The following is a 24,585-nucleotide window of genomic DNA, read 5'->3' as shown; positions in this document are numbered from 1 at the left end:
AATTAAATTAAAAACAAATTTTTAAAAATTTATCTACTCACAATAACCTAAAAATGATTATAAAATAAATAAAAATTACCACGTACTTTTCTTGTGCACAAATCCATCACAATAAGGCTAGAAGTGAATTTTGTGGCCTTCATAACGGGTCTACATGGACCCACCAATCTCTGCTTTCATTTTGGATGTGCGCAGCCAAGGTTTAAGTGCAACTTTCTGACCTCTGCATCGCCTCGCTTTGAGCGAGGGGCTCTGCAACAAAAAGAGCCAAACAAAAGCTCCCTCCACCCAATTCAACATTTTTTTTCGCCGACCGCACACATTTGGATGACCTTCCGATCACCGCTATTCACTGTATTCCTTTTTCCGTCCACACGGAACAATACTTTATAGATGTTTTAAGTGGCCCACAGGCATGTGTCATAATCTTTAGTATTTAACATATTTGTGGTTTGAAACTCCAAGGTAACGCCAGGAAGATGATTTGGTGCCTTTGCTGCCATTACATGGTTTACAGATGGAACTGCAACCAAGTATTATTAATAAAAAATGGGAATAATTAATGTTATTACCGAACCACACAAGTATGGAAATCCACTCCAATTTATAGTGCATGTACTAGTACGCTTTCCACGAGTATGACAATTCAGTATGCTAGTAGAATAATTAAGATGCACTAGTAGAACTGTGTTTTACTAGTGATGTTTTTATACTACGAGTATGTACGACTTTTGTTCAGCAATGATGCAATGTAACCATACTAGTAAACTACTGCGGTGCACTAGTAACTCTACTCGGATGAACTCCAATACATATCAACTAGAGGACATTTTGGTGCAACTAGTAGTGTCCAGGAGGTCACTAATCTGTGGCACATTTATAGTGGTTACCCCTAGGAGAGCGACTACAACGCACTAGTAGAAAAAACTTACTAGTAGCGTTTTTCCACTGCCTTACAGTAAGTACAGTGTCATTTTTTTGCACACTAGTCAACCAACTTTTACATCTTAGTTGCACAACTACATTTACTAGCGAGACACAAAAACTGAGTCGTCTTACTAGTGAGAACTAGTAGAACTAGTGGACTGGAGCTCAAGTAAATTTTCAAACAATAGGACAAGCCAACAGTGAAATCATAGTTACAAAAAAATACAATGAAAATAGAGCACAAAAAAACAATGTGAGTTAAAAAAAAACGTGGAACGCCACAAGTAAAAAAACACTTCAATATTATTAATATAATGTTATTTTGAACCCTGCATAGTGACAAGTTTTTGGCTATTATATCATTCAGAAGACCTCAGCTGAAGTTCAAGTTTTCACACGGTCCTTTAGCGCCCTCTATCGAGTATTTATGGTCACGGTTTCCTTTGAACCAATCAGATTCGAGTTCACTGCAACGTGAGGCAAATCGATGCGCCTGATTGGCTATCCCCCGTCTTGGAGTCCCACATTACGTCTCACTTGTGCAAACCGAGGAGGGGAGGGGATGTTTCAATGGCCGCCAGTGGCGCTTCAAAATGCGAATGTGGGCAGTATCTACTATATTTAGATCGCTTTTGAACACTCGAGCTTAGTTTCTTCGCTCCCCGTCGATTCCCCGGGAGTGTTTACCGCTCGGGAGACGTGTTTCCTGCGCTGTTTCCACTCCGCGAGACGGACTTTACGCGCTTGGTTCGGGGGATCAGGCCTAGCCGGCTGGCTAACAAACAAGCCTTCGCCGGAGTTGAAAGGTAACACACAGGACTTACCAAACTGCTTATTTAAGCAACGTTGTGATTACATCACCCCATTTTTTGTCTTTTGTCTCATTTATTAGCCACGCAGCGTTTCGAACATAACATTTCCGATGGTTTGTGTGGCCAAATACGAAGTGTAAACTAGCCTATAGCACACCAGGCTAACGGCTATCTGCTAACTTTATGTGAACTTTACAACCTGCTGTCCCGCACGCAGGGTTACTTCATTGTTAACCGGACTAAAGTTTATTTGCGAAAATCTGAAAGTTTAGTCTTACTAAAGCGCAACTAAATGACGCGTTTTTTTAAACGTGTCTTGAGAAGAGTGACCTAAACGTGTTGAAAGCTGTGTCTGCTTAGCAGCTGAGCTAGGCTAACTTTGAACGCTGTCACACTAAATAATAATAAACGAATAAGTTATATCATGTAATTTTTAAAAAAATGCACATTGTTTTTTTTTCTTCACCCGGCATTATCATGCGCCAACGTTCTTAGAAGTAAAAGAAATGTTTATGTCTTTGCATTTAATGGTTTGGATTTGATGTGAAAACTAATCAGGGGTTTTCCTGGTTAAAATTGCAGCAGGGGTGATGCCATTCTGCATTTTATTCCTCAACATTTTCTTAAAAGCACTGGTTGCCATCACACCTTTAAAAAAAAAAATTAAATGGATATGCTGTTTTGTGGTCAGTGCATCTATTGCCAGCTAAAAATGGGATGGTTGCATCGAGAACTGGTTCTGGCACATAAACTCTCCCACACCAATCATGCTAGAGACACGGAAAAGCTAGAAGTCGCTTCTTCTTTTTAAAACTAAAATCACAAAGGGCTCGCTTAATTCCCACCCCCTTTCCCCGCATCTTCAGATGTACTGTTCTCACAAAACAAATTAGACCCAAAAATCTGCAAAATCATTTCACACACAGTAAATAAAATCTGTTGATGGTTTTCCAATCCTGGCACACTGAATGCCTCGATTGTCGTTATTAAAAAATAGCCTACTTAATGAAATGGTGGTTGGGTAAGTTTTCAAATTAAGCAAGAATAAAAAGTGCTTCCTCTTGGGAAATAAAACATTCCTCAAATTAATTAGTCAGCCTGAGCCTCTCCCACTGATTTTAACATGTGCAACCATTCAATATACATTATTCATCGCCTAATTATCACGTAATGTCACCCTGGGATGGGGTATCGGGTATTCGTGAAGGCTACCAATCACCGATACTTAGAGCAAAAATGTCTGACATAGAGTATGTTCTCCTTGCCTCTGTTCCAGCTACAATGCGCCTGCATGGCACATCAGCAAATCATCATTTGAAAGTCTGAAAGTTTTTCCACAATCATATATCACTATGTTTGTAAAAATTTTACACATCAAAAATACTACTAATAAGAGTACTTCTTAGTGAAAGTACTTAAAATTGAACACTCATACTTGTATAAAATGTATATAATTAAAGTGGAATTGAACATGCCTAACATCAACTTTGTGTGTGTTTCAGTTGACAGGTAATATGTAACATAAAACAACCACTATGACATCCAGATTTGGTAAAACGTACAACCGCAAGGGAGGTGAGGCTAATTCCAAGTTCGAAGAAGTTTTCTCAAACAGGAAGCCCACCCTCACCACCAAATGGGGCGAGACCACCTACAAGGCCCAGCTGGGGTCCAAAAGGCCTCATTTAAAGGCTGACGAGCAATCCAAGAGGCCCCGGCTGGAGGACAGCGACAGTGGGGACGACCCGTTTGGGTTTGATAGTGACAACGAGTCTATAAGTGTTGACGAGGGCAGCGTGACCGAAACGGTTGCTGAAAACGTCCCTCTGGTGACATCTGCTGCACAGAGTACAGCAAGTGCAATGGCAGATATTCCAAGTAAGTCCAGCAAACAATTTCTGCTATGAAGAGCAAAATAAAAACACAAAATATGCAAACACTCCCCAAACTATGATCCAAGCCTTACATCTTCACTTTTATAAATCAATATCTGACTGATAATTTGATTTAAACAGATAAAAACAAACACGAGAAGTACTTGTGTGCATACAGCGAAGACTCTAGAATTTCACAAATAGCCCAGGCTGAACTTAGCTCCCCCACCATATAGGGTTAGATATGTCAAGATGTCACTTCAACATACTTGCTTGACACCAATTATTCCTAGATGGTTAGTCAAGCCTTTGCCGTATTGTACTGAGGTGTAAGCACATGAAACACTGCCCTGCATCACAATTTGATGGTGGTGGTAGCAAAAAAAAAAAAGGCTACTCTTTGAAACAGTACTCAGATGTCTTTAAACAAAGGTCTCTGACGTTCTTCTGCTAAAATACACAAAAGATAAACCATTACAGGACACTTCACATCCACTTGTAACACTGGTGGAAATCACTCGTCTGATTCTGTCTCATGCAAATGCAGAGAATGGCTGTTGTTTGTATGACAATGTGGGCCAAAGCTAGCATGTTGTGACAATGTGTGAGCTTATCGGTTTTGCCAACTTAATGATCTCATAACCCCTTTAGCAACTTTTTTCAAATCAAATCAAAAGGGATAAGCAAAGCCTTTTTTTATTGTTTGTATTAGTTCCTTCTGGAGACTCGAGACTCCCTCTAGAGCAGGAGCTGTTTGCTTTTTTGTGTTTACAGTGCAAATAAATGGTCTGTGCGAATTCACCACTGGCTACTTAAAGCATTTAAAAAGTACATTTTCACCTGACCCCTTTAAGAGGTGTATTTTTCAAAAAGTATTGCAGTTATGACGTCCCAAATTGTAATGTTCCTTTTCGTTGCGTGTTCCCAGGCAAGCCAGCAGTTGATGCAAAGGGTCTTCAAAATAACAAAGCGTGGTACAAAAGTGACAGCAACCAGGCGCCGGCATCCATGAAATCTTTGTCAACCACGTCATCCCCCATGGCTCACAACTCCTCAGGGACTCATAGAACAGTTTCCGCTCCTCAAACCACCATCGTGCAGTCTGGTGACGTTCCAGACGGCAGCACAGATTTCCAGACCACCTCCTCGTCTAATCATGATGCACCACCGTCAGTAGAAGAAAGTCCCGCGCAGGTGCCTCCACCGGAGCCGGTGGACAACATCCCTCCTTCGCCGTTCACTCTCAGAGCTTCAAATTGTAAGAAATACCAGCCACGCAGTCGGTCTAACAAGCTATTCCCAGAAGACAACGCTGACGCAACCCCCGAAGTGGGGTATGCTCCCGAGAAAGCCAACAGTGTCGTTTCTGCCTCTGCGAGCTCAAACACTGCCAACACAAAGGGGCCGACGGCCAAGCCGGCTGGCCGGGGAGGCGGGAGGGTCCGTGACTACACGGTTCTGCACCCCTCCTGCGTGTCGGTGTGTAACGTCACTATCCAGGACTCCATTGAGCGCAGTGTAGAAGAGCTGGTGACGCCAACCACGCCTGCAGACCTTGGAGATGCGGGACAGATGAAGAAGAAGTCAGATGTGCAGCCTAAACCTCAAAGGTAAGAAGAGATTAAATTTTATTATACAACTCCTTGATATATAAAGTTCCCAGAGAACACTTGCAAAGAGCTGCTGAAGGCCACAGCTCACACAACCAAACTCCAGTTGCCGATGTCACTCAATAGGCCATGACCCTTAAAGGGATACATTTAGCATCGCAATGCTACAGTACGTACAGTAAGTCATCCAACCAGTTTGTATTGTTCTTTTAGTATTTTTTTTTTTTTTAAAGCTAAGATTATTGGGGGCTGGAACGGTGCTTATTTTTCAGAATGGGGAGAAAAAGATGCATCTACAGTAATTTCCGGCCTACAGAGTGAACCTGATTATAAGCCTCACCCAGTACATTTGTAAAGGAACTACCATTTGGTACCTACATAGGCCGCACCTGTGTAAAAGCCGCAATTGCCCACACTGAAACATGAGATATTTACATAGATGGTACACAGAAAGAGTTTTCAAAGTTTTAATACCTTAGCTTTGGTTAACATAGCAACAACACAGTAGCTCAAACAGGGCTGGTTTAAAAAAAAAAAAAAACTAAATCACTGAGACATGGTAGCCACACACTAGCACAACACGAATGCTAGCGCAGCGCGAACAGGGCCAGTAAAAAGAAAAAACATACCGGTAAAAGTCACTTCCTTGGCACATATATTCCACCGGGCTCTTACCTTTTCTGCTCGAGTTCCCCCTTGTGGTCATTCGGAAAAAATGCACAAATTGGCCACATCACCGCTTAAGCTGCAGGGTTAAAAGCGTGTAAAAAAAGTCGCGGCTTTCAGGCGGAAATTACAGTAGTTGTGCAAGACATTCATCCATTCAAAGGCTGCTTTTTAATGATAAGGGAGGGGAAGTTTTCATCAAATCTTAACAACTTAAATTCAATTTGACTACATTTCAGGCCCAAGAACAATTCTCTAAATGTATATTTCTGTTAAAATTTTTAGTACTTGGTGCATCGTGGTCATTTTTTTTTTTTTTAATTACGGGGGTGGGGTTGAGCAGACAGGTTGTGTTTGAATTGTTTGTTCCCGCTTCATAATTGCAATACACTACATATGTATAATACACTGCATCATTATGTTATTCATATTGCTAAATTAATCCGAGGGATGCACCCAAAAATTGGCCACTGAAACTTCTTGGCTGAAAATGACCCAAAAGGGCTTGAAAGGCGCCCATAAATACAATTATTAGTTGATCTGCTATTGTGATGTGTAGTAGCGAGTCTCAGAAATAAGTTATTAGATCATACAGGACACTTTTCACACGGATCTCATCGTGATACAATTTTCAGCCATACCACTCAGCCCTAACAACAATGAAGCGTGATCTAGTGAGGGGTTACTATAATATTAGTATGGAAATGTGGATGCCTTGTGCTTTTGTGGCAATTAAACTTAACCATTTCTTGTAGATTCAGAACTACTCAGGTCAAGGTCAAGAAAACCAAGGCCGAGTCAAAACTGGAGTTCTTTGGCTTCGAGGACGCGGAGGTCCAGGAGGGCGACGGGATTTCCGAAGGCGGCGGTGGAGGGAAGAGCAGCTATAAGATCAAGTATTTTGGCTTCGACGACCTCAGTGAGAGCGACAGTGATGACGAGAGCTCCCACGTCAAGGAGAAGAAGGCCAGGACATCCGCAGCGGCGTTGGTCGCTCTTGGCTCCGCCGTGGACAGCCCCCACACCAGTGACTCCCAAGACAGCCAGGCCAGCAGCAATACAGGTGAACTGCGACTTTATTATTATGGGAAAGACACTATTCAATTACTTGTAAACAAATACTATACACACACCGAAGTGTGAAGTTAGATCCACCCATTTTCCGTAGCGTTTGTCCTCATTCAGGTTAGGTGAACTGGAGCCTTTCCTAGCTGACTTATGGCCAGAGGTGCGATACATGCTGGACTGACTTCCAGCCAATCGCAGAGCACATATAGAAGCCATTGAAACAAATGGGCAGCTTATTCTTAAATGCTAACTAACATGCATTTTTTTTTTTTTGGAATGTTGGATGAAGCTGGACAAAACCTGCTAAGCCCAATGAAAACATACTGTCTCCACACACAGCTAGGCTGGAGTCATGATCTGAAAACTCTGAACCTCAGACCTCTGAGGTAGACATGTGGACCATCCATCCATCCATCCATTTTCTTAGCCGCTTATCCTCACGAGGGTCGTGGGAGTGCTGGAGCCTATCCCAGCTGTCATCTGGCAGGAGGCAGGTTACACCCTGAGCTGGTTGCCAGCCAATCCCAGGGCACGTCAAGACAAACAGCCACACTCAAAATCAGACCTCGGGGCGATTTAGAGTGTCCAATTAATGTTGCATGTTTTTGGGATGTGGGAGGAAACCGGAGTGCCCGGGGAAAAAAAAAAAAAAAAAACACGCAGGCAAGGGGAGAACATGTAAATTCCACACAGGCGGGTCCGGGATTTAACCTGGGACCTCAGAACTGTGAGCCCAACGCTTTCCAGCTGATCCACTGTTCCACATTCTAACCACTTCATGCATATTCATACATGACAAATAAAACATAATGTCTTATTGTCTAGTTTGCCTGGTTTGGGCTTTACAGAACATGGACTTTAACTTATTCATTGTGCTCACAAGAGGAACCACTACCCTTTATGGTCCACTCAGAATGAATGCTACCAATTGAAGGGATCGTGTTATTTCCTTTTAAAGTTCCAGATTCAAATCCCAAGCCTCACAACTGTCTTGCAGACGTGCACTATGATGCTTTGTGAAATTACACAAATAATTTGGGGGTTGAGCTCCCAGTAGCAGTATGTCCTTGTAGAGCGACCATTTACCACAGAACCACTATCATGTCAAAGTCAGCACCTAAGCAGGGCTGCAGTGTTGCTCGATACACAAATTAGGTGCCAGTCTGGTTCAGACCTTCATGGCTCATTGTTCTCTAGTCATTTGCATTGGTTGGGATGGAATTCAGTTATTTTAAGACATTGCTTAAGTTTGTAGAAAAACGAGTCGTCTCCTTTCTGCCACATAGAAACAATGTCCTCATATTGTGCTACCGGGGCTCATGTCAAATGACTGTTCTTAGTGCCACTTTCCATCATCGCTTTTGCTCCTCCCGCAGACACTTTTGACTTCTCCGATGACTCCAGTCCGGGGGGCACAGAGGGTCAAAAAGGACGCTCAGGGAAGCAAAACGAAAAGTCCAAAGACCCCAGCAGCGGCTACAAGAAGATCTTCAGTGGGCCCAAAAAGGTCTGTATGTCATGTTGTGATATCTGCCTGTATGGCCTCATCTAATTGGTGAGGGCACGGCTTTAACCTATTACAGCTGCATGATTAAGAATGGGTTAAGCATCTGCGTTGCTAAAATTATCTTATGGACAGCCTCATCTGAATTATTCTGCTCCAGTTTGCCGTGTTGCATTCACGGCACAGCCTGTTTATCTTTATTATCCTCTGCAGTGGCTTTGGGTTGTATTTTTTTTGTGGTCTGTCTTCTTTTATTCTGTGTCTCTGCTACGCCTCACACGCGCACACAAAAACCCACAGTACTGATGCGTTATATAATTCCACACCGGAATTTGTCATTTTCAGGAAGTGCTTTGCTCAAAGGGGGGGCTGGGGGGGGGGGGGGGGGTGTGGCGCTTGGGTACCAAACAGTCATTGGATCGCGCCCACTGTCCTGATTGCGTTGTACAATATGTGTTTGCTTTGTGTTAATTTACTACAATAAAGCTTAGGTTCAGTGCTGCAGCGCTTTATTTAGATGAATTAGAACTCCACTGTCTTTTACAGGCTATATCTGTGGCAATGTTTGTAGAACGTCGGAATTTGAACGCAGTCCATTCCAGGACCCCGTCGAGCACAATTTACTTTTACTTAACGAGGAGCTTCTGCCATTGAAAATAAAGTTAATGTAACTATACTGAACCCCTGTTTATTTATCTCACAGGATAGATTCCAGACCAACCCAACAATGTGTGAAAATCCAATACATATATAGAAAGACCATTTTGTACTTTTACACAACCCATATGCTTAAACATTAAAACGTTTTAAACACATTTTTCACATTGTGGTTATGCTAAGTTTGGAGCCTGTTTGGTTTCTTATGTAATAGCATAAGAAAATGTGTCAAACCTTGATTATTAGTGTATACTTTTAAGAACAAATTGAATTTGAAATCACAACTAGGTAGTGGTAAATAATTTAGTATTGACTGTTGTTCATTTTATCTTAAGGGATTTGATGAAAATAAATGCTGTTAAAAGAAAAAATTGAATTCCAGTGGAGATTTTTCTGGTGAAAGGAAAAGGACTAGGTGGCATGGTGGAACAGCTGGTAAAAGCGTTGGCCTCATAGTTCCGAGGTCCCAGGTTCAGTCTCAGACCCACCTGCGTGGAGTTTCCATGTTCTCCCCGTGCCTGCGTGGGTTTTCTCCGGGCGCTCCAGTTTCCTCCCACATCCCAAAAATATGCAACATTAATTGGACACTCTAAATTGCTCCTAGGTGGGATTGTGAGTGCGGCTGTTTATCTCCATGTGCCCTGCGATTGACTGGCAACTAGTTCAGGGTGTACCCTGACTCCTGTCCATTGGCAGCTGGGATAGGCTCCAGCACTCCCGCGACCCTCTTGAGGATAAGTGGCAAAAGAGATGGATGGATGAATGGACAAAAATGACAAATCATTTTGGAAAAAAATAGACAACACTGTATTTGCTTTAATAGGCCACCTAGAATGATGGAAGTTTGACACTCATGATAGATCATTGGCGTGTGGTGCAAATACCCATGGAGGACAGTAATGCTAGGGTATGGAGTTCCATTGAGGGTAATGTTCAGGGTCGACACCAAACGTCTAGTATGCTTTCGTCAATAAAACAGACGTCAAGTGAGAAAAATCAAAATACACATCTAAAGGTAGTCAAAGTCTTACTGAGCTGAAGTTAGAGTCATGCTTGCTCTTTTGTGATATGTTTGACACTTATAAAGCATTTGTTTTTTCGAAAGAGTTGTCTCAAATCAAACATCCTCAGTTGTGATATTGACGTTTCCACTATGGTGTATTGCTGCATGTCATTTTTTGATGAAAATCACTAATTCTTCTATTTCAGTCCCCTGCCAAAGCGGTGTACAATGCTCGTCACTGGAACCAACCAGAGCCCGAAGAGATCCCGACGCCGCCCCTTTCTCGATCGCAAACGGCTCCGGTAAAGCGCCGCCGCTCAACAAATTGTCTGGCTCCCATTTTTGCTTCGTCAAGCATTAATCACGTGGCACTTAGTGCGCCATTGAGATGATGAAGATGCGTGTGCCATTGTTTAGCGCACAATGTGCGCCGCATTATGGAATCATTACTATTTGTTACACAATCCCCCATTGGGCATCGTGAGCAGAAGGCGGAATATTGTTTATTGGTCTCTCAGTAGTCAACAGTCCTGCTTTTAATTGCTCTAATTAGTCTCTTTCGCTTCAAGTAGAATTGCTTGCCCTGACAGTGAACTTCCATTTACAAAAATGCTGTGTTTAAATCACCCCTCCCTCCCCACACGAGTCAATGTTTACTTGGGGACTAGCAAATTGCACCCTGTCAACTGGGATTTTCGAAAGTTGCCCTCAACTTTGCACTACCTCATCTGTTCAAAACACTTATTAAGGACTTGTTTGTGTAACGGACTATTCAGCTGCGTTAAATTGTCAGGACATGTCATTAAACCAATTTTGTGACTTTCCTCCCCCCCAGGCCATTTTATCGAGTAGTGGAAGCAGCAGCAGCAACAGTGGCGGTGGCGGTGGCAGCAGCAAGGACAGCAACTCTCATAAAGATGACAGCTTGTTCAAAGCCCCTCCGCCCCCGCCCAAAGTCATTAAATCAGAGACCATCCCCACGCGACCCTACCAGGACATCGTCACAGCTCTCAAGTGCAGGAAGGAGCACAAAGAGGTGAGTTGTAACCCATTGTAGGGCATACGATGGACTTATTACAGTGAAATTTCGGGTAGTTTTTTCCGTGAGCCCGTTCTCAAACCGAGACAATTGTAAAGCGGGGTAATGTTTTCCATCGATAATTATTTAAATGAAATTCATTCGTTCCAGCTTCAGAACTAAATTTTATTTACCTTATTTTGATTGTGTTTTGGATAAAAGTAAATATTGTACAATGGAGAAATAGGTGAAAACATAATTGATAATCATTGTGTTTACAAGCAAATTACTATGCTGTCTCTTAGCCTTTTTGGGTACTGCAATGTTTACGTTCACTGTGGTTACTGCTCACCTAAAATGGCCACCACCTCTCGCAATAAAGTGCAGCTTTTGCATTGCTTTGCAGGACGTTGCTGGGATTTTGTGCAAAAAAAAAAAAAAGTTAACTGAAGCACAAAGCCAATGATGGGTACGCAGTAGGAGGGAAAAGTGCAAAGTAAATTCATGCACCCATGCCAAGATTGTAAACCATGTGTAACCAGAGGTACTTTTTATTGTAAATAATTGTTTGTAACTGAGTTTCCACACCGTTTGGATCACATTCAATTTTTTTGTGAGTGACAGTACTTAAGATAACATTGAAAAATGATTGAAAATGGTCCAGCCACAGAATTATACTACACGTAACATCCACTTGTTGCACACCGATGGAAATCACATTTTAGGGTTAGGCTCATTTTTATGGAAACGCAGAATATCATCGCATCGCTACGGCATTGGAAGGAAGCAAGTGACGAGAACTTGGTTATTACTGCAGGGGGACCTGGAATTTATAAATTTCTCGAGTTACACCCAATTGCTTGGTCAATCTTGCTTAGTTTTGTGTTGCGGTTCCAAATTTGAGTTGAGCGAGTTTCAGATACAAGTTCAGCTGCTTATTGGAACAAATGGTTGCATACAAAATGAAAACACTCACAAGGAACATGGAGGAGGCACTTGCCAACCCCACTGACCTCTGCAAGTCTACAGTGGGTACGGAAAGTATTTAAATCCCCTTAAAATTTTCTGTTATTTTGCAGCCGTTTGCTGAAATTGTTCATTTTTTGCTGTAATGTACACTCTGCACCCCATATAGAGGATTTGTTGGGGGGGGGGGGGCTTTTTTTTTTTTTTTTAACATACTTCACTGCTGCCAGTCCTGGTTCTTAGAAACATTATCTGTATGGGGTGCTTGCAAAAGGCTCAAAGTGAATAGTAAAGTGCTGGGATTTTCAATAAATGCCTGGAAAACAACTTTCTAGATGGTGGATGCTTTTGAAAGTAAAAAATCTGCCATTATGAAGCAGATTTCTGGCCGTTTGTGTGTTTATGCCAACTCTTTTCATGTCTTCAAATAATCATCTCCGCTATGCATCCGTTTTCTCAAGAAGGTGCTGTAAGAGTTTGCAAAGATCCACAAATCAATTTCACCCTTGAAAAAAAGCAAATGAGCCATGAAAGTATCCTGACTTTGGTGACTAGTTGGTAACTTCGTGCCTTTTAAAACACTCCTGTATCTGTTGTTTCAAGCCAAAGAAAGCAAGCAAACAAACAAACATTGCTTATTAAACTATTAAAAGTAAAGTAAATCCATCATGTTTGACACCATATGCACCCGTGGCCACTCTTGGCGAATGCCATAAGGTGCATTACCCCCACTGTTGCCACTAATGGCACCATTAAACTGGAAAAAGACAAGGAATAAGGTTTTCCCCGAGAGCCTATGGCACGTCTGGGCAGATGCCCCCGCTTTACCAATGAGCTGTAATTAACCTCATTTCCCTTTTTCCGCCAGCTGTACACAGTAGTGCAGCACGTCAAGCACTTCAACGACGTGGTGGAATTTGGAGAGAATCAAGAGTTCACGGACGACTTCGAGTACCTGGAGACGGGCTTGAAGAGCAGTCAGCCGCTCAACACAAGATGCCTTAGGTAAGCAGAGTAAAACCTTTCTTTCTCAGTTACGATGAGTTTGCCTTCAAGGATGTGTTTTTCCCCCTCCTCTTCCCCCACTTATCGCCTGTGACACATTACTTCTACCTTTGAATATCAGTGCCAAGTATCTCATTAAATTGATTGAATGGTGCAAGTGGTTTTCAATTAACATTTGTCAGCGTCGCTGCATAGTCTCCAATATAGAAAGTGACCCGCCCTGCATGCCAAAGCTCATAACCTTCAACTCTCACTGCTTCATTGAATCTTGGAAACAGTCTGAGATTTTTGAAAGGGTTTTCAGGAATAATATAATTTCACCAGCTCGAGCGCACGTACCCTGGTTTTGGAGCGTCACCAAAAAGATACCTGGCTCCTGCATGTGCTGTAATATGACTGTCATTAACATTCATGCTGGGAATTTGAAAAGTGCCTATTACACTGACAAAAATGTAAACCATTGGAGGAGACATATTGTGTAGTTTTCATAACCTGAAACAGTTCCTGGGGGTCTTAAGAACATTTCTGACTTTAATCAAACTACGCCACTGACAGAATTATAGTGCAACTTTCACCCTAAAACACTATATGCAAACCTGGTTATGTGCTTGTAAATTTCCTCAAAGAAGGTGTAGAGACGATTTGCTTCACCTCATTCCCCTCTCTCGGTTCCAGTATAATCAGCCTGGCCACGCGGTGTGCCATGCCAAGCTTCAGGATGCATCTGCGTGCCAGAGGCAAGGTGGCGCAGGTCTTCAAAATGCTGAGTGACTCAGCACAGCATCCGGTCTGTAGCAAGCCCTCTTGTCTTTCTTGTCTCCCCCGGGTTCCCATGTTTATTTCGCTGTCAATCCTTCAGAACCTGGCGCTCTGCACTGCGGCACTCATGTACATCCTGAGTCGCGACCGCCTCAACATGGACCTGGACCGCGCCTGCTTGGAGCTGATGATCAAGTTGCTCGAGCTCGACCAGGACTACTCTGCTCACCAAGACCAGCTCACTGCCAAGGAGGTGGCCAAGGTCAAGGAAAAGATCAGGAAACTGTGTGAGACGGTGCACAACAAACACCTGGACCTGGAAAATATCACAGTGAGTTGGAGCAAGTCTCTGAAAATGAAGACAAAACTATCAAAAGAAGGTTTTGGGCTGATGATGTCCTTTTTCTTTTCTTTTTGTTTGTCTTTGAAGACAGGCCATCTTGCAATGGAAACGTTGCTCTCTCTAACATCCAAAAGAGCAGGTGATTGGTTCAAAGAAGAACTGAGACTCCTGGGAGGTTTGGACCACATTGTAGACAAAGGTACGTAAAAAAATTTCATGGTATTCTACATTAGGCTGGACCCTGCATCCTTTAGGTGACACAATTCAAATATGTCACGGCAGTGTCAAGAAAAAAAAAATGGCTGGAATTTATCTTCAGATTGGAATCAGTATTTTTACAAATGCTGATAATCAAATACTTATTGAATACATCCCAGTGCACCATATCAAATAAACCTGGTCAAACCAGGCATAACTTCATTGAAACTCAGTAATCCCCGCGATTCATAGGGAATAGGATCAAGGTCTGGTGTGTATCGACACCCTTCCAAAAAATGTTATAATTACCTGTATTCATATTAAAAACCATAAATTATGAATTATCATCCAAAAACCTTTCAAACTCTTTACATTGCCATTAAAAATAAATCATATACAGATTTAATCTAAAAAACAAACCAAAAAAAAACCCACCTCTGTCTTCCACTGATAACTGAGGGCACATTTAGGGTTAGTAAGTAGAAGCGCATTTTACATGTAAGTAGCGTAATCCGTTCCAAGTCTGTATATTGATGCTTCATGCGTTCCATCAGTGGAAAGAGAGTCATATCGGATATATGTCACTTGAAATGTTCATGCAAAAGTAGACAGTCAAACCTATTGGAGAGAAGCATTAAATTGGAGCCGGGCACTCGGACCTGGAGTGTAAATCCAGCCCAAGTGCTACTATTCAGTGTGAGTTATTCAAGCGGCTAACTTGGATGTGCCAATTATGTTGTCTCATTCTTCACTGTGTTCTTTCCGCAGTGAAAGAGTGTGTGCAAAACCTGAGCGAAGACGACGACAAGGAGAGCCTCGTAGCATCTTTATGGGGAGCGGAACGATGTCTGAGAGTGCTTGAAAGTGTAAGTGGCAGGCCTCCTGTCAAGCTTCACCCTCAAAGCCAAATTGAGTGGTAAAACCATGCATGGTTGATTGTGGTTTTTTTTTTTTTTTTCTTTATCAAGTTGAGGATTGCTCAGCCCCATCAAAGTCTGCTTTTCACCATATCAGTAGATGCATTGACTCCTCTCCTTGTACTTACCCTTAATTGGTGTTCTTTCTTTAACCTCTGGTGACCAACAGGTGACTGTGCAGAATCCGGAAAACCAGGGTTACTTAATTGCCTACAAGGACTCTGAGCTCATCGTCTCATCTGCAAGGTGAGGACCAAAACACTGTAATCCTTTGAATGCCTCTTCACATTTAAATTCAAATAGTTTTCACACTGTTGCGCACATCCCTACCATGTATTCAGAGCGCTGTGCTACTGCGAGGATATGATCCAGCGGTACAGCAGAGCCTTGAACAACAGCTCCTTGTCGGGGGAGTCAGACGCCATGTTACCCCATTGTAGCTTCAGCAATGTGGGCAAGGCGGTGGAGGACTGCATGAGGGCCGTTATCGGCGTGCTGCTCAACCTGACTCATGACAATGGTAAATACTGTGCTACATTATGTATTCTATATTATAAATCTGGCGGCACAGTGATCAGCTGGTACAGTGTTGGCCTCACAGTTCTGAGGTCCCGGGTTCAATCCCGGACCCGCCTGTGTGGAGTTTGCATGTTCTCCCCGTGCCCGCGTGGGTTTTCTCTGGGCACTCCGATTTCCTCCCACATCCCAAAAACATACAACAGTAATTGGACACTCTAAATTGCCCCTAGGTGTGATTGTGCCCATGTGCCCTGCAATTGGCTGGCAACCAGTTCAGGATGTACCCCGCCTCCTGCTCATTGACAGCTGGGATAGGCTCCAGCACTCCCTGCGACCCTAGTGAGGATAAGTGGCAAAGAAGATGGATTAATGGATACTATAAATCTTTTTTGTAAAACACCTTGATTGATCAGTTAGTTCTTTTCAAACTTTAATAAGGAAATAAAACTAATTAAAGTCACTGGTGTAGTGGTACACACGCCTGCCTTTGGTGAAGGCAGCGTGGGATCGATTCCCCTCAGTGATGTCGATATCTGCTCTGTGACTGAGTGGCGACCAGTTCAGGGTGTAGTCTGCCTTTTGCCCGAAGCTAGCTGGGAAAGGCTCCAGCTTTCCCGCAACCCTTGTGAGGATAAGCGCCTTGGATAATGACATGACATAAAACTAATTAGCAAAATTTCAAAGGGACAAGGGTAATTTTGTTGTAATACAAAAAAAAAAATAATTAAAAACGTTTTTTCCAACAGAGTGGGGAAGTACAAAGACGGGTGAACAGAAAGAGCTCATTGTTACGGCGCTAAATTGTGTTCTCCGGGTTCCACGCTTCATACCGCAGGAACAGCGCTTCGACGTACGAGTGCTGGTAAGGGGTTTAAAGTTCATGTATAGTCATCTCAACTGACTGGTACCTTTTTAAATGCATGCATTGTGCATCTTTGATCAGGGTCTGGGCCTGCTCATCAATTTGGTTGAGTATAGCTCCAGAAACCGCCACTATCTAGTGGACATGGAGTACAACATGAATGACTTCTGTCTGGAAGACAGCCTGACGCTGCCAGCTAACTCGATGCAAGGAGACGCGTCGGCAGAACCGGCCCCGTCAAATGAGGCCACGAGTCAGGAAGGCGACACGGAGAAGGCCAAGGCCTCTGGTGCTCTGGCTGCCCTGGTGCAGGTAGTGAAAATATTTAGGGAGGGAATTTTCTGTGTGGTATGCAGGCAGCCTTTTGGTGGTACACTGAAGGATTATGGCTGAATACAGTTCAGTTGTATTTCACTTTTAAGTTCCATATTAATAACTATTGTCATGTATTTAAGACCACTGTTAATGTTCCAGTTGGGGTTATTGTTGCATTGGCCTTACATTCAAATATATATTTTAAGAAATAATACCTTTTTCTTGTTTTTGATGAACATGTAGGCCCATATGCTAATGAAATTTAATGGTGCTAGTACTTGTGGAGCTAGAAAACATTTGTGTAAAATGTTTTAGAATTGGATTAAAGCTTAATCACCCCCCCCCCCCAAAAAAAAAAAAAAAATAGTTTGTGTTAGGTTTATACTTAAACCTCTTCCCTTCACAGCTCTTCCTGGAGAGAGAGCGAGCTGCCATCCTTGCCGAGGCCAAAACGGACGACCTCATCAGCGAGGCACCCAAGCCCCAGGACCAGAGCGGTGAGTGGAAGGAGACCATGGGAGAGATCCAATGGGTCGCGGCCGAGCCCGACGGCAACCAACCTGAACAGGAAAATCCAAAGAAAGAGGACGAGGATGAAGAGTTGGACCTAAACAAAGGTAGATTTAGTTTTTTTTTGTTTGTTTTTTTTTTTAACTTTTGCGGCTTGAGAGGTTGAGTGATTTATAGGGTTTTTTTTTCCTAAAACGGGATACACACGCCAACAATTACATGGAGAAAAGTAGACCCCCTACACGTTGCTTGCTGCTGTAGGCTGTGTCTGCTGGATGTCGTGAAAACATACCCCGCTCGGCTTTCACCTGTCACTCAAATAAAAATTCAATACGTTCTCAAATGTCTGAAGTGTGAGCCGTAGCCTGAATAACGTGTGCTGCTGTGTTTAGTAAACTGTTAACTTTGTGTGAAGCGTACCTGTACAGCACATGATCGAGTGCGGCAGCGGCGGTAATTTGTTGGCTGATTTCAATCTGTGTGTTAGCGGGCGCTAGTTTGCAAACCCAGTACACTGCGACCTCAGGAAACTGGTGAGCAGACTGGGAGGACTGGCGGCATCCAATAATACACCGCCTCACTTGGTTACCTGTCATTTACGGGTCCGGATAAAATAGTGGGCTCGTGAGCAGACTGGCTGCTGGGTCCTCCGGAATGATGGTGCTTCTGATTGAAGTGCTTGGGTGCGGTTTCAGCCACGCCTCAAAAATCAAGACAAAATGGTGAAAATAACTTGAATGCTGTATCTCAATAGTTCACTTCTTGGTTGTTCTCAGTCTTTGCACATTTTCAGCACTTGAGACAGATTTAATATATTCAGAATCAAACCACTGAAATCACTTTAAAGGCTTTTGGTGTTAAATATAGTATTTGTGGACTCTGCTCAACTGATGTATGGTCTTGCGGTGGTTGAAGTTTTCTGGGAAAAAGTCAGCAGTTGACTGATTTCTGACAGCAAACATTTCTCCTGTTGCTAAAATCGTGATGGCCAGTGACTTATTCCCGTTCCCACTTCTTGACACTTGTGGAAAGGTCAAGTGAAGAAAAGTTGTAGAATTGCTCAATTCATGCTTACCCTCCAATTTCATCGTTTTAACCTGTGTGTGGAATTACACTTCTCGGTTGTATCTAGGCTAGTGGGCGATGTGGTGTGGTTGATAAAAGGTCCTCTTCTCCCCCCCCCCGCTTTGCTGAAGCTTTGCAGCATGCCGGCAAGCACATGGAGGACAGCATTGTGGCCTCCTACACGGCTCTGCTGCTGGGATGCCTTTGCCAAGGCAGTCAGGTACATGCGCACAAACACATGCACACAGTTGTTTGCAGAAACAGTTGAATTTTTGCAGTCAAATACAAGATGCTGGTTAATCCTTTTCTCAAATGTAAACATAATCTGCCATCACTCGCTTTTCGATCCCACAGGTGAACGTGACTACTGTGAGAGAGCACCTCCCCAAAGGAGACTTCTCCATCATGACTGAGATGCTGAAGAAGTTCTTGAGCTTCATGAACCTCACTGTGAGTGCCAACGTTGTATTCATTGGTGGATTTCATCAATTTAAATTAGATAATTTCCTCAAACATTTCAGCAACTGCCGTGGATTGAACCACATCCCCGCTGACATGCACTGCCTCCACTAAGAATGGAGTTGTGAACAGTGTCACTAATACAGTTTAAGTACCGTAATTTCCGGCCTACAGAGCGCACCTGATTATAAGCCTCACCCAGTACATTTGTAAAGGAAATACCATTTGGTACATAAGCCGCATCTGTGTAAAAGCCGCAAGTGACCACATTGAAACATGAGATATTTACAAAGAAAGACGGCACACAAAGTTTTAATACCGTAGCTTAGCTTGAGATAGCAACAACACGGTAGGACAAGGAAAGTTTGTTTAAAAAAAAAAAAAAAAAAAAAAAACAGCCGCGGCAGCTACACAGTAGCAACACGATAGCACAGCACTAACAGAGCCGGTTTAAAAAAAAAAAAAACATACCTAAATCACTGAGATGCGGTAGAAACACGCTAGTGCAGCGCTAATGCTTGCGCAGGGCTAACAGGGCCAGTTAAAAAAAAAACATACCGGTAAAAATCACTTCCTCGGCACATATATTCCACTGCTCTCACTCTTACCTTTTCCTCTCGAGTGCCCCCTTGCGGCCGTTAGAAAAAAAAAAATGCACAAATTAGCTGCATCAACGCATGAGCTGCAAGGTTGAAACCGTGTGAAAATAATCCCGTTTTATAGGATGGAAATTAAGGTACCAAGTTTACAAAACCACAGTCCGTGCTGAAAATTATGCAACTTTTCTGATCCCTCCAACAAGCGTTTTCTTAAAAAAAAAAAAAAAAAGTTTATTTCCCATGACAAGATGAGCAGAATAATTTTCACATTTTTTTCTATGAGGAAGAAAAAAAAAGTTAAAATCAGAAGTGCTTTAATTTTTTTTATCTAAAATTATTTATTTTTTAATAAAGAATCAAACCAACTTGATTTGATGTTAAGGCCGCTGGCACCTTTCCGTTCTTGTCAAGTTTCCATGTGAACGTGTGCTGTGGTTTGTGTCTGACAGTGCGCGGTGGGGACCACAGGGCAGAAGTCCATCTCCCGCGTCATTGACTATTTGGAGCACTGCTAACAGTGGACGCTAAGAGTAACACGTCGACCGCACACCCCTAAGGGGACATCCCAGGTCATCTGCCCAGAACCGTGCGGCGGTAGGACGGGTCACTGGGGTGTGGCGGCCCCCGTGGGCCTCCCTCCTCCCCCTGATCCTGGCGAGTCACACACAACTGAACCAAAGCCAGCGCTCACAGTCGAGATTGGCCCCTCAGCCCACAACGGGCGGGAATGTTCCGGAATGTCGGGAAAAGGAAATGAATGAAATTTCCCAGATTGTTCCCTTTTTCATTTTTTAATCTTAATGTCAAAAGCCAAGAGTGATACCGCTGACCAGCATGACGAAACAATCACTTCCATGCATGTTGCAATGATGTCTCCATGCATTTACCGGCCCTCGTGTTTGCAGGTGAATTTCAAGGGGGTCTTTATTTTATGTATTTTGGAATTTGTTCTCACGTTGCCCTTTTTTTTCCCCCATTCGCATTTTGAGGGCCTTTCATTTGTATTTTATGAATGATCTTTTAATGAAATCTGGACTTTTTTGAGTGATACTGGCTTAATCTGGACATTTTAGTGTGTGTATTTTAGATTATTTAAATCCAGCTACACAGTTCATATTCTCACAATGAAATTTAACCTTCCAGATGTGAATTTCTGCGTGCGTCATGTTTTAATGATTTGTAATCATGTATTTAAGTTAATTCTCGCTCATTTTTATTGTAGCGTTTGGGAAAAAAAAATCAGATTTTAACGTCAGTGGTTGGACATACTTGAGACGCAATGGACTCAAAATTACACATTAATATGCTGGTTATATTTAAATCACGGTAGACTGGATTTAGCCACTCGTCAGTGACGTCATCCTCCACGAACGAGAAAGCGAGCACAATGAATGCATATTTAGGTCATTGAACCGCAACGTCATGTCAAACCCAAAACTGGCTCAAGTTTGATCGGTATGAATTAATTTTGGCGTGATCAGAGTGAACGGTTTGTTGGCACATTTGCCGTGAAGTCAGGAGTTCCGGGTTTGAATCAGGGTGTGCTCAAGCTTTTGCCCGTAGACCAAAAAAACATAAATGTCAGATTAATTTAAGACTAAATTATCTTTAGGTTTGAATGCTAATGCTTGTTTTGTTATTGGCTGGCGACCGGTCTTACCCTGTCACACCTGGGATAGGCTCCAGCTCACACAATAGCACAATCGGTATAAGAAAATGGATGAATATTTTTAATAGCTTGTGTGCTATATGTCAGGAAAACGATCTATTTTGAAAAGGGTTTGGTTTCTGTATGTCCAGCCATCTGTCCACAAGCTTCCCCCCCCCACCACACACATATTTATATCCCCTTCCCACCTGTTGTCATTCTAGTCATGCCCGTCTAGGTGGACTTCACCCGGTCGGCTCATGGGCAGCCACCCCTCGGTTATGAACTTTGACCTTGTGAAAGTCAGCTATGTATGGAATTGTAGAATGTAAATACTGGTGTACATAGGCGATTGATGAACATTGACAAAGATGCTTAGACTACTTTTGCTCCCCCGCACCCCTTCTACCTCCTTTTCTCCCTCCCTGCTTACCTTGAAGCTGATATTTTTATTTTCTACAATATTTCTGTCATTTGGAAAAAAGAAGCAAGTGATAAAAAAAATAAAATGTTTGTACCCATTTCTGTGTAGTTTTGGAAAAGTAAAAAAAAAAAAAACCAACACGGTATTGCCAATCTTCCATTTCCACGTTACACACGCTAGTCATTATTCAAATGGCTTTAAGATACTTGCAATTCATGCTGTCATCTACTTGATAAAATTAAATTTACAATAGCACCTTGCGATACACTGACCCAACTTGTGATTTATTTTTTTTCACATCTGCCTGAATTGAGTTGCAAATCCAACAAACAACTAACTTTGCCTCAAGAATACATCTGCTCGTCTAATGCTAACAAAAAAAAAGCTTGAATAGGCTACAGCACTCCTTGTCACCCTTCTGAGGATAAGCGCCTTGGAAAATGGACGGATAAGGAAAAATGCTATTGACGGACTAACGCACGATAATTGCGGTGTTACAACAGGTATTTGAACACAAACAGAGCTGCTGCTTCTTTTCCTTTCGGCTTGTCCCAATTAGGGTCCCCACAGCGTGTCATCTTTTTCCAGACAATTTTTCAATACTCATATGCACATATTGCCGTAAAGCAGACTATATCCTCTTGGGTGTAAATCCATTTTTGTTTCTATGGTCATCACTGCGTCGTCTTCTTTGCTAGCACTCGTCTCACCGCCTTCGTTCAGGAAGTGCCAATGGAGTGTAGTGGGAGTCTTCCCCAGCCGCTCGCTCAGTTTAACTGAATTTATACGAGATGTCAGCCTCTCAAAGTTGAGCGAGCACACAGAGGCGCAATGATGCCACCGCCTCCACATGATTAATTTGGAAGCTGTCAATCAAAATGCCTCACCACATGCCACGATGCATCTTTACCACCACGCAGGCACGCCACGATCGAGCCTACAGGTGTTTTACGCTCCCGTGATACCACTGGGGGGCGATAGTGCTCTATAATAACCTCGATATTTCTTTTTTTTTTTTTAATTATTTTATTTATTTTTTTGGGGCACTCACCTCATCAGCGGCGTTGCTGGCTGATTTGCCCTCAAGCTGTAAGGACTCATCTTTGGAGAGGTACATTGCCTCGTATAACTTGTATAGACACGCAGTCAGTCAGGCTTTACTTTCGTAGACTTCCATACATCAATTTATTTGTTTTTATAGCGCATATCATATCTGACATTTGGATTAGAGGCAGTTTACATCCTAGACTGGTCGCAAGTCAATTTCACACAAATTCATATGAAATTAGGAATGTGAAAAACAAAATCAACGAGGTTAGACAAAAAGCTGCTCGAACCAAAAAAAATTCTGATTCGAGGTGAGGCTTGAGCCGGTCGGAACCATTTAGTCGCTCTCTATGCTAAGCGCATGAACAATTGTTCCAGGTAGGTACTGTTGGACGAGTGAAAAACATTCCCAAAACCGACAGAAACGTGACTGTGAATAATTTTTAAGGCAACATTAGATGCAAAGGGTACATGTGACACGATAGATAAAAGCTAGTTAGCGGGTTTTTTTTTTTTTAACCTAAAATGGTAAGTGCTAGGACGCTAATGCTATTCGCGAATGCTAAGTGTTTAGCAAAGCCTATTTTTTGTTGTCTCATATTCTGTAGAGTTTATTTCATACACTCAGTAAAAGGATATGCACCTTTAGGGCAGATATCCTTCCCTTATAAATAATTAGTGCATGTTAGTTCTTAAAAAGAATGAAATTTTAATGGTGTCTGTGAGACAATGACTAGTCAGCAAGGCAAAATTTATTTGTTATAGAACATTTCATACACGAGGTAACTCAATTTGCTTTACATGATTCAAGGCATTTGAAAACAGAGATAAAACAGGATAAAAACAATAAAAATGACAAAATGTTAAAAAAAAGACAATTACAACTGCACACAGTGCAAGTAATATGATCAAAAAGTGGATATACAGTGTATTCTAAAAAGCATGAGAAAAAAAATAAAGATTTTTTTCAGATTGCATTTAAAAACATTCACACTTGGGGCTGACCTCACCTCTGTTGGCAGTTTATTCCATTTGTGTGCAGCATAATAACTAAACGTTGCTTCTCCGTGTTTGCTTTGGACTCTGCGCTCAACTATTTCACCCGAGTCAGTCGATCTCAGAGCTCTACTGTGTTTGTATCCCGTAAGGATCTCTTTCATGTATTAAGGACCGAAATAATTTAGTGATTTATAGACCAGTAGAAGAACTTTAAAATCTATTCTAAAGATGACTGGAGGCCAGTGCAAGGACTTTAGCATTGGAGTTCTACGCTCCGACTGCTTTGTTTTGGTCCGAACGCCAGCTGCAGCATTCTGAATGAGCTGCAGCTGTTTAATACTCTTTTATTGGGAGTCCAGTCAGAAGACCATTGCAGTAGTCAGGTCTACTTGAGATAAAAGCATGGATGAGCTTTTCCTGGTCTGCTTGACACATACAAGACTTCACTCTAGATCAGTGATTCCCAACCAGTGTGCCGGGGTACATTAGTGTGCCGTGGGAAGTTATCCAATTGTCTCAGTTTTGTTGTGATTTAGTTGAAGAACATTTTGGCTCATCCAGTGAAATACTCAAATATCTATTGGATAATCGGTTCCAAAATGATTCAAAAGTGAATTCACCGAAATGGAAACTAGGTGGATATGCTTTTCTTGCAATTAGTATGGCCTGTGTGTAGTGGTGAGAGGTTTTTTTTTTTTTAATATGACCAGTATTTTACTGTCCCCGCTGTAAAATAATTACAAGAAATAATAAATGTCTGAAATTGCATAATTTATGCATATTTCCATTTTACTTGCTGTAAAAACTGCTT

General features: G+C 42.4%; 1 protein-coding gene across 1 annotated transcript; it reads left to right on the top strand.

Moving 5' to 3' along the window:
* The first annotated feature begins 1,453 nt into the window (after positions 1-1,453).
* On the top strand, positions 1,454-21,825 carry wapla (WAPL cohesin release factor a). Its single transcript, XM_061837242.1, has 20 exons — positions 1,454-1,733; positions 3,242-3,617; positions 4,542-5,223; positions 6,645-6,952; positions 8,334-8,464; positions 10,328-10,423; positions 10,957-11,157; positions 12,974-13,110; positions 13,786-13,897; positions 13,970-14,200; positions 14,300-14,411; positions 15,179-15,276; positions 15,497-15,573; positions 15,669-15,847; positions 16,593-16,708; positions 16,790-17,020; positions 17,430-17,640; positions 18,730-18,818; positions 18,953-19,048; positions 20,106-21,825. The coding sequence occupies exons 2-20, from the start codon at positions 3,275-3,277 to the stop codon at positions 20,169-20,171; spliced, it is 3,516 nt and encodes a 1,171-aa protein (XP_061693226.1). The 5' UTR covers positions 1,454-1,733; positions 3,242-3,274; the 3' UTR covers positions 20,172-21,825.
* The last annotated feature ends 2,760 nt before the right edge of the window (positions 21,826-24,585 follow it).

Source organism: Syngnathoides biaculeatus, chromosome 12 (genome assembly GCF_019802595.1).
Source record: "Syngnathoides biaculeatus isolate LvHL_M chromosome 12, ASM1980259v1, whole genome shotgun sequence".
NCBI lineage: Eukaryota > Metazoa > Chordata > Actinopteri > Syngnathiformes > Syngnathidae > Syngnathoides > Syngnathoides biaculeatus.
Note: the sequence above shows the minus strand (reverse complement) of the source record. Positions and strands in the feature narration are given on the sequence as shown.

Excerpts from the sequence above, each read along its gene's own strand:
- wapla (XM_061837242.1), top strand. The coding sequence starts at position 3,275 with ATGACATCCAGATTTGGTAAAACGTACAACCGCAAGGGAGGTGAGGCT. Across the intron at positions 13,898-13,969 it reads GTGACTCAGCACAGCATCCG|AACCTGGCGCTCTGCACTGC; the intron begins GTCTGTAGCAAG and ends TCAATCCTTCAG. Across the intron at positions 15,574-15,668 it reads CTCATCGTCTCATCTGCAAG|AGCGCTGTGCTACTGCGAGG; the intron begins GTGAGGACCAAA and ends CCATGTATTCAG.